General features: G+C 45.7%; 1 protein-coding gene across 1 annotated transcript; it reads left to right on the top strand.

Moving 5' to 3' along the window:
* Positions 1 to 6,934: 6,934 nt before the first annotated feature.
* LOC127315451 (APETALA2-like protein 3) lies at positions 6,935 to 7,624 on the top strand. Its single transcript, XM_051345937.1, has one exon. It carries the CDS (start codon positions 6,935 to 6,937, stop codon positions 7,622 to 7,624), a length of 690 nt encoding a protein of 229 aa, XP_051201897.1.
* Positions 7,625 to 10,713: the final 3,089 nt, after the last annotated feature.

The following is a 10,713-nucleotide window of genomic DNA, read 5'->3' as shown; positions in this document are numbered from 1 at the left end:
CCTCTCGCGATCACTCGACGCCGCAACTCCCCTCTCTCTCCCTCTCCTCTACCTCTCGCGAACACACGAGCCTCTCGCAAACACGCGTCGCCGACACCCTCTCCCTCTCGCAAACACGTGTCGCCGATTAGGGTTAGGGTTTGGTTTGTGTTTGATTAGGGTTAGGGTTTGGTTTGTGTTTGATTAGGGTTAGGGTTAGAACATGTACTTATCGATTTAATTCTTTTGCAGAAACAATGGATCCATTCAAACGGGACTTGGAACAGGAAGACATGTTCGCGGACATAATCCGCGATGGTACAGAAGCCGACCGAGAAGACCGCGACTCCGGTGATGGAGAAGCCCGCGGCTCCGGTCATGGAGAAGCCGACGGCTCCGGTCATGGAGAAGCCGACGGCTCCGGTGACGGAGAAGCCGACGGCTCCGGTCATGACGAGGTATTAATGGAATTCTATATGTGCATATGTATTGAGGCATTAGTATAGAGGCATTAATGCAATTCTATATGTATTCTCTTAGGCCTCCGAAGATAAGATAGAGAAACGAGGCCCGACAAAGAAGTTGACCAAAAAAGACCACTTCACAATTGAAGCTATATCACCGGAAGGCCAACCGGTGGTACCCGCGAATGTCGGAGTGACATTCAAAAATCAGTGCGGAGTTGTGGTTAGAGATCGTATCCCGATCACTGTCAGAGAATGGAACAAGACCAAGAATGTGACCGAAAATCAGGTTGCCGATAGGTACAAAGACACACTTTTCAGCGACCTCATGGCACATTTCACTTTGCCAGATTTGGGATCGGAGTCTGAGAATGCTAAGCAGCGGGCGCTAGTGAAGAAATGGGCTCTTAAGAAGATGGGGGAACTTTTCCGGGCGTATAAGAACCGGTTATGGAAAAATTATAAGAAAGACAAGAAGCCTCCAATATTCGAGAACTACCTAGCGAAGCAGAGCATAATCGGGAAGAATTTGTGAGGTACAAAGAATCAGAGGAGGCTGTGAACCTGTCAACGAAAAACAAGAAGAATGCAAGCGAAAAGAAATATCACCATCATACGGGGCGAGGGGGCTACGGAGTAGCCATGCCTAAGTGGGATGCACAAGAGGCTGAGATGGAGCTGAACGGGATCACTCCAGAACCCACGCGAGAAGGATGGGACACTAGGGCTCGAAATTGGTTCCTCGCGCATGGCTGTGAGTATGACATGAAGACAGGGAACATTGTTGAAAGTGACACCAGGGTTAGGGTACCCAGGCAAAAATGGATTGAAGTGACGACAGATATAAAGGCGGGAAAACTAAAGTTTGCTCCCGATAGAGAGAAAGACTTGCTGACGCTTGTTGATGTCTACTTCCCCCTCCTTTTCCTGTAGACAGTGTTGGGCCTCCAAGAGCAGAGGTTTGTAGAACAGTAGCAAGTTTTCCCTTAAGTGGATCACCCAAGGTTTATCGAACTCAGGGAGGAAGAGGTCAAAGATATCCCTCTCATGCAACCCTGCAACCACAAAGCAATAAGTCTCTTGTGTCCCCAACACACCTAATAGGTGCACTAGTTCGGCGAAGAGATAGTGAAATACAGGTGGTATGAATATATATGAGCAGTAGCAACGGTGCCAGAAAATAGCTTGCTGGCGTGTAGTTGATGGTGGTAGTATTGCAGCAGTAGTAACGCAAAGAAACAAGAAACAAGCAGCGATAGCAGTATTTAGGAACAAGGCCTAGGGATTAGACTTTCACTAGTGGACACTCTCAACATTGATCACATAACAGAATAGATAAATGCATACTCTACACTCTTGTTGGATGATGAACACATTGCGTAGGATTACACGAACCCTCAATGCCGGAGTTAACAAGCTCCACAATTCAATGTTCATATTTAAATAACCTTAGAGTGTAAGATAGATCAATTCGACTAAACCAAGTACTAACGTAGCATGCACACTGTCACCTTCATGCTAAGAAAGGAGGAATAGATCACATCAATACTATCATAGCAATAGTTAACTTCGCAATCTACAAGAGATCATGATCATAGCATAAACCAAGTACTAACACGGATGCACACACTGTCACCATTACACCGTGTAGGAGGAATAAAACTACTTTAATAACATTGCTAGAGTAGCACATAGATAAATTGTGATACAAATACATTGCAATCATAAAGAGATATAAATAAGCACCTCACTATGCCATTCAACAGTGAATAAGTATTCTGTGAAATATAGCCTAAGAGACCCACACGGTGCACACACTGTCACCTTTACACACGTGGGACAAGGAGTCTCCGGAGATCACATAAGTAAAATTCACTTGACTAGCATAACGACATCTAGATTACAAGCATCATCATATGAATCTCAATCATGTAAGGCAGCTCATGAGATTATTGTATTGAAGTACATAGGAGAGAGATGAACCACATAGCTACCGGTACAGCCCCGAGCCTCGATGGAGAACTACTCCCTCCTCATGGGAGACAGCAGCGTTGATGGAGATGGCGGTGGTGTCGATGGAGGAGCCTTCCGGGGGCACTTCCCCGTCCCGGCGGCGTGCCGGAACAGAGACTCCTGTCCCCCAGATCTTGGCTTCGCGATGGCGGCGGCTCTGGAAGGTTTCTCGTACCGTGGCTTTTTTGTCTCGAGGTTTTAGGTCGAGGAGGCTTAAATAGGCGAAGAGGCGGCGTCAGAGGGTCGAAGGGGTGGCGACACTATAGGGCGGCGCGGCCAGGGCCTGGGCCGCGCCGGCCTATGGTCTGGGGGCCCAGTGCCCCCTCTCTGGCGGTTCTCGTGTGTTCTGGATGCTTCCGGGCAAACTAGGAACCTGGGCGTTGATTTCGTCCGAGTCCGAGACGATTTCGTTACGACGATTACGGAACCCAAACACAGCAGAAAACAGGAACTGGCACTTCGGCATCTTGTTAATAGGTTAGTTCCAGAAAATGCACGAATATGACATAAAGTGTGCATAAAACATGTAGATAACATCAATAATGTGGCATGGAACATAAGAAATTATCGATACGTCGGAGACGTATCACTTGTCCTCGGTAATCCTGAGAAGGGAGGACGAACAAGAGGCTTCGGCCCTAGTGTTCCATGGTCGCTTGGGTTTCCGGCCGACGCGGAGACTTATAGAAGCCGAGCGAGAGCTAAACAACGCCAGCTAGAGGTGCAGAATGACCGGATGGCCGAGTTCCAACGCCGACTTGACCAGCAGCAGCGGGAGCTTCAGCAGCAGCAGCGGGAGATAAATGAACTAAAAGGACAGCGCCCGCCAGATAATACCGCTGACATATCTCAGCGACGAGACAGCAGCGTGGCCGACTCGGAGGCCCCTACTACACGGATGATGATAGATGCCGGTCCTGGCGACCCCTTGGATGGAATCAAGGAGCAAACACCTTGTGATCTCCATGAGGTGTTCAGGAAGGTTTCTGTTAAGGTGGCGGTCGGCTATGTCTTACCGGCATTTGGACCTGAAGGTGAGCCGGCAACATGGCATGACAATCCGATTCCAGCTGGCTATGCTCGTGTCGGGGTGGATTCAGTTGTCCCGTCGTGGGAGACATTGGAGCTCGATATCCCTGGAGGTGATGGGGGGCTTACACTCAGAGAGGTGCTGGGAGAAATCATTCTCTGGGAAAAGAAGAACATCAGGCTGCCAGGCTGGGTAGCACCTAGTACCAGTCGTCCCAGCAGGTCACCATCACCTCCTCCAGGTGATCGCAGGCCACCATCACCTCCTCCTACTGATCACATGTCGCCACCATCACCCCGTGGGTACGACGTCGACCACGACATCGGTAGTCCATCTCCATCTCCAGCGCCGCCGCCTCCGCCCACTAAGACTCGGAATGCACCCAGCCGGAAGCGTTTCAAGAGTCCTGTCCGCAAGATGTCGCCCCTCCCAAAAGTACCAAAGGTTCCCCCCCCCCCCCGTCCTTACGATCGTACCCCGGAGGAAAATGATGCCATTGTTAAGAAATACAACTATGATCATTTCCATAAGCCAAAACCTCCTGCGCTAGAGCCATACACAGAGAAGCAAATAGCATATGCTACTAGTTTTCTGAACACACCATCGCAGTAAGAGTTACACGAGAAGAAGGATGACTATACACGCACTCTTGCGAAGGTAATTGATGACAAGAGCGAGAATGAAAAGGCTAAGAAGAACAAGGATGACAAGGGTAAGAAGAAGGATATTGCTACCACGAGCAAATCATCAGCTAGAAGTGCAGCCGAGAAGAAGTCAAGTTCAACAACTGCACCCCTCAAGGCCAAGCAAACGACAAAAGGAAAAAAGAGAAAGGAAGTTCCCCTCCTCGGAGATCAGCCCAAACAATCGATCCCAGCACTCAAAGTGTTTAATGTTCCCAAGCTGTACCACAATCAGGGTGGTTTCGATATGGAAGAAGCTGCAAAGCTAGCGGCTGCCTGTGACGTTACCGTGGAGGAATTGATGTATGCAGCAGATGTTGCACTACCCACTGCTGATATAGCTCCTAAATTTGTCTACGGGGCCGACTTGGTCAGCACAGAGCAGCTGCATAAACTGCCAACACATATGCGGAATTTGCATCAGTGGTACCTTGATGCATGCAAGGAGAACATAATGTACATCGTGGCGACTATACCATGGGAATATTACTACCGAAAGGAGGAGATCCATATTGAGATGAATGAACTACGCGCAGTTATTCAATTTAGAAGCCCTCGACAAATCTCTCATGAGTTGCTATTGCTTGTAAGTTTTTAACTACATATAAGTTCATTTTCATTCAGTTCATGTTCGTTCTCATTGCATATACTCATTATATCTTATGTGTTCTCTATTATGCAGACTGAAGATCAGTGAATGCAAAAGTAATAATATTATCAATATTGGGTTTATGGACCCAGATAAAATACATGTTGAAACGGTAAAGCATAACCGCGAAGATACGGGGGGAAACCTACTAAGGTTTTTGGTGGAGCAATATTTATGTGATTCAATATTGTATCCTTACAACTACGAGTGAGAGTCATAATGATCTTTTATGCACATCCAATTTTTCTTACTCGATGTTAAGTGTAATTCCCGACGTATATAACATGTGCAGCTTCCACTGGATTCTACTAGACATTCAACACGATAAGGGAATAGTTGAATTAAGAGACCCACCGAGTAGAGGCGTGGACGGGTTCAGCGACTTGCAGAAGTTGCTCCAAGTGTAATTTCCTTCATCGCCGCGCTATATCTTTCGTGAGATATCAAGTAATTATCCACTCATTCAATCATTCTTTTACCTGGCAGGGCTTGGACAGCTTTCAAAACCATCATAAGCAGAGTACCTGGGCAGAGAAGCTAACATTTACTCCTGTACCGTGCCCTCAGCAGCCACAAGGGACGAATCTATGTGGATACTACGTTTGCGAGTCCATTCGCATGTTAACCACTGAGAGGCAGAATAACAATAAATTCAACGTAAGCAATAACACTCACAAACTTTATTTATTATCGTCAATATTTCGTTATCAAGATTGATATAGTCATACTCATCTCATTTTCGTATATAGGTCGACTACATGCGGGACAGACTCCAACCAAAGGAACACCTACTAGGAATTGCGGAGGAACTGGCGGGACTTTTGGTTAGAGAAGTACTAAACAACAAAGGCTTGTTTAGTCCAAATAGATGCTCTACCTCCAAATAGACGGTCGTTAGTACCGCTTGTCGATCGTGAGCTAAATGTATATATATATGTAAGGGGAATCTACATGTAAGGGGAATCGACTTTTGCTTCCAACATTTGTTTGATCGATCTATATATATATATATAATGAATGAACGTGTACCACTGATCTAGTAGCGTACAAATATATCCAACTTTTATTTTCGAATGGCGGGGGGTGGCGGGGGGGGGGGGGGGGGGGGCGGCACCTCTCAGACCCTAAAGCAGCAGCGTTGTGCGCTTGCCACGTAGAGGGCCTTTTGTCGCGGGTGGTAATACCGCCCGCGACAAAAGGGCCTGTCCCCTGCGCGACCCGCGGCTGCCACGTGGTGGACCTTATGTCGCGGGTTGTAAGAGACCCGCGACAAAAGGCCCTTTTGTCGCGCCTCCGTTGTCGCGGCTGTCCGCCCGCGACAAAAGGGTCGTACGACCCGCGACATTAGGCCTGTTTTCCACTAGTGGTAGTCAATAGAACCACGCTGATCCGCAACCCGAAATTTCCACTTTATAGATCTATGTGTCATTAAGATTAAACGTTAAGAAAAACAAAACATATTACACACGGCAACGCTACAAACAAAAACAGTCTACGTACCGTTCTACCACATCAGCCACGTTGTGTTGGAACATGATGCAGGCACGTTCCTTTCCAACTACTATTGTGTCTATTTGGCTTACCTATTCTTTCCTGAACCCCAAATAGGTGCGTCCTTTCTTCTCCCTCTCATGACGACCGCCCCGTCCAGGAACCGGGCGCAACTATACGTGAGTGATGGCACAGAGCATCCAAGAACCAACCTTCAGCGCCAACATAAGTGAGGTCTGAAAGGATCACCGAAAAGCGCCTAAATTTTAATTATCAGATGCATGTTTGTTGCCCATGAACATATGTTAGTTTCTTATTAGGTAGCCAGTAGTACTATGGTGATACATAAGTCGAAGTTGCCACTTTAGATATATGTGCGTCACTAAGATTAAACGTTAAGAAAACAAAACACATTACGCACGGCAACAACACAGACGAAAACGGTCTACCGTTCTACCACATCGGCCACGTTGTATCAGAACAAGATGCAAGCTACACGTCAAAGCGCGCCTATCCAACTACTTTTGGCTAACCAGTTCCTTCCCAAACCTCGTAAAAGCTGCCTCATTTATGCTCCTTCTCGTGACTATCGGAATCGCGAGGGACCACATGAGTGATGGTGGTGATGGCGCAGAGCATCCAAGGACAAGTCTTAGGCGCCGGCGTGAGTGAACTCTGGAAGGAGCATGGGAAAGCTGTTCGTAGCGGGAGGGTGAAGAAGGCCACGCAAACCCAGATCCGTGGTGTGCGCCTGAAACCAAGCGGACGGTACGGGGCGCAGATCTGGGTTCCGTCGAGGGGCGGCCATGTCTGGCTTGGCACCTTCGAAACCGCTGAGGACGCTGCCAAAGCGTACGACGCAGCGGCCGTCGAGTTTCAAGTCACGGGGCGGGCTGTGAAGAAGACGGCGTCTCGGTCGGACGCCTGGACGGAGTTCCGCGGTGTGCACCGGACTCTCAGCGGCCGGTATGGGGCGAAAATCAGACACTGCAGGGGAAAGGCTCCGACGTGGCTTGGCACCTTCGACGTCCCCGGGGAGGCCGCCAGAGCATACGATGCCGCGGCCGTCAAGCTGCATGGCGCGAGAGCTGTCACCAACTTCAAGCAACCAAGCGAGGACGGGGATGCCACAGCAGAGACGATGGTGGTAAAAAAGGACGAGTCGTCGATGGACCTCGTCAACGCCTTCCTGGAGATGCCGGCGCTCGACTTCCTCTTAAACAACTTCCCCTCAGGTGCGAAGGGTGACGATCTCTTGAACGATTTGCCGCCAGCGGAGCGTCAGCTCGTGGAGGAGGGGTTCCTGTCTTCCTGAAGGGCAAGGACCTCGCCGATGTGATGCCTTAACAGGTCTAGGATGTCAGGGATGCCAGTGGACAGGTGATCAAAATCATTGTACAGTATGTTTTACTTAGTACTGGAAGGAAACATGAAGCAATGTTGGTAGAAGGATCTTGCACCGTATTCCTTTATCATCCAAGCATAATCTGTTGGTTAGGTATGCGCTTCACTTCTCTAGCAGGGCACCATAATTTTTTCCCCTTCGGCTGCGGTCCTGCCATTCCAAACGTGGAGTGCAGTGACGTATACTGAATCTTAATACCCTATATGCATGAAGCAAAAGAGTAAAGTAATCAATCTCAATTTAATACTGTCCCTTATCTCAAGCTTACAATTTCTCCTTTTAGCAAGTAGAAAGTGTCACATAGAACTATGTGAAAATTCGCTACATGCTGCAGTTATTTTCTAGGTGAAATGGGCACAACAAAGCCCCAGGTTCGGATGGTTTTCTAGATGAGTTTTATCAAAACTTGTAGAAGATATTAGATTGGGCGTGCTAGAATTGGTCATCATTCTTCATGATGGACAGCTAGATCTATTTCACCTAAATTTTGGTGAGATAATTTTGTTGCAAAGGTTAATGGAGCAGAAAGGATCCAACAATATATGTATATCTATCTTTTTAATGTTAGCTTCGAAATATTCACGACTATTAGCCTTAATTCGGTTGTAACCATGTTGCTCGCCTCACCCAGAATGCTTTTTTTATGTAAGGAAGAAATATCCTAGATGGTTCATGGTCCACGAGTTACATCGAAAAATGTTGAATGAACTAATATTAAAGTTGACTTTGAAAAGGCTTAAGATAAAGTTATATGGTCTTTTCTCCAACGGACTCTGAGAATGAATTATTTTATGATGAGTAGCTTGCGCTAATCCATAACTTTCTTTTCAAAAGAAGTGTGACCATTAAAATCAATGATGAGGTTGGCCGATACTACCTCCGTCCCAAAGAATAAGGCGCACGCGTATTCCAAGACGAACTTTGATCATAAAAATTGACCAACACAATCTTGATTATATTATATGTAATTAGTATCGTTGGATTCGTATTGAAAAGCACTTTCTAATGATGCTAATTTCATAGAAACAATCTTTATATATTTAAAGTAATTTTTGGTCAAACAAAAAGCACGTAAAACGAGGGCGTCTTATTCCTTGAATCGGAGGTAGTATTTCCAAACCAAAAAGGGTTAAGACAACGCGATTCATGCTCACCCATGCTATTTAATATAGTGGCTGATATGTTAGCTATAATTATATAGCGCGCAAAAAATGGCTAATTAAAGTTGTAGTTCCATAGCTCATGGATTGTAGGCTGCCTATCCTTCAATTTGTTGACGTTACAATTTTATGTATGAATCATGACCTTGAAAAGGAGAGAAAACTTTCAAGCGGCTTTCAGAAATCAAAATTAGTTTCCACAAAAGTGAATTATTTTGCATCGGTGAGATTCAAGATGAGGTTGCCCTTTACACCAAACTTTTTTGCATGCGGGCAAGGCCTGTTTCCTATCATCTATCTAGGCAAACCGATACAATATTAGAGACTCCCAAATGTTGAATGGAAACAAGTCGAGAAACGGCTACAAAAGTGATTAAGTAGTTGGAAAGAGAAAGTACTATCTCTAGAAGATTAGTTCTCATTAATAGTACTAAATAATATGGTGTTGTATATGATTTCATTCTTTCAACTACATAAAGGAGTCTTACAACGGTTGGATTATTTCCGCTCAAGATTTCTTTTGCAAGGATATAATGAGAAAGAAATATTAATTGGCTAAATGAAATGTAGTTTGTCGTTGTATAGATCAAGGATGAATTGGGATCTATGACCTTGAGATCAAGAACAAATCCCTTCTAGGTAAATGAGTTTTAAAACTTCTTACTGGGCATGGGGTGTGGCAAACTCTTCTAAAAGAGAAATGCATAAGCTGATGTGCATTGTCTTATGTTTATTGGAAATCTAGGGACTCGCATTTCTGGGCTAGTCTAATGACGACGAAGAAATTATTCTTCCCATTTGGTTTGATCACAACTAGGATGGTTCGGAAATAATGTTATGCGGGATAAGTGGCTGGGAAATTCTACACTTGGTGAGCAATATCTATCGATCACAACTACGTAAATGGCTTTTAAAGATCGTTACCGAGGATGGGTTGTGGCAAACTCTTCTAAAAGAGAAATACGTAAGCTTATTTACATTGTCTTATGTTTACTGGCAACCTGGGAACTCACATTTCTGGGCTGGCATAATGATGAAGAAGAAATTATTCTTTCCATATGGTTCGATCACAACTAGGATGGGTAGGAAATTAGGTTTTGGGGGGATATGTGGCTGGAAAATACTACACCTGGTGAACAATATCTTGCTCCGTAGAATATTGTGCGTTACAAAGACAATTCTATCGTTAAGATTTTGGAGTATTCACCACCAAATGTGTTGTTTAGAAGAGATCTTGTTAGTTCCAGGCTTGCATCATGAAATGCTTTGCTATAAAGTTTGGCTTTGATCCAATTAATACAAGGGACTGACGAGTTTCAATGGAAGCTACAAGAGAGTGGCGAATTCTCAATTGATTCTATGTATAGAGGTTTAATCGGTTAGACGTCCTAGTTGATAGTAACAAAAAAAAATTGGAAAATGAAAATTCCGCGGAGGACTAAGATCTTCGCATGGTATCTTCATAGAGGGGAAATCCTCACTAAATACGACATTGTGATGGCACGAAAGTATAAATGTGTACTCTATGACCATGCCGAGATTATCAAACATTTATTCTTTTAGTACATGTACTATTGCTAGATCTATACGATTGGCCATCCGAATAGGTTCTACCTTAGAGCAAATCTAACAGAACCCGTAAATGTCGCTAGAACTAAACTTTTCCGGTGGATTTACGGGTTTGGGCCGAAAGCGTCGTAGAACAGCACCTAAATCGGTAGCCCGGCCCGTAAAACTTTCTCGGGGCCTGAGAAAGTGAGCACGCGGCCCCTATTTATAAAAGCCGCGGAGTGGAGTAGGGTTCCAAAACCCCACTTCCCGCCGCCGCACCCGCTCCTC

Source organism: Lolium perenne, chromosome 7, assembly GCF_019359855.2.
Source record: "Lolium perenne isolate Kyuss_39 chromosome 7, Kyuss_2.0, whole genome shotgun sequence".
NCBI lineage: Eukaryota > Viridiplantae > Streptophyta > Magnoliopsida > Poales > Poaceae > Lolium > Lolium perenne.
Note: the sequence above shows the minus strand (reverse complement) of the source record. Positions and strands in the feature narration are given on the sequence as shown.

Bases quoted from the DNA above. Each gene is read 5' to 3' on its own strand.
- LOC127315451 (XM_051345937.1), top strand. From the start codon at position 6,935: ATGGCGCAGAGCATCCAAGGACAAGTCTTAGGCGCCGGCGTGAGTGAA.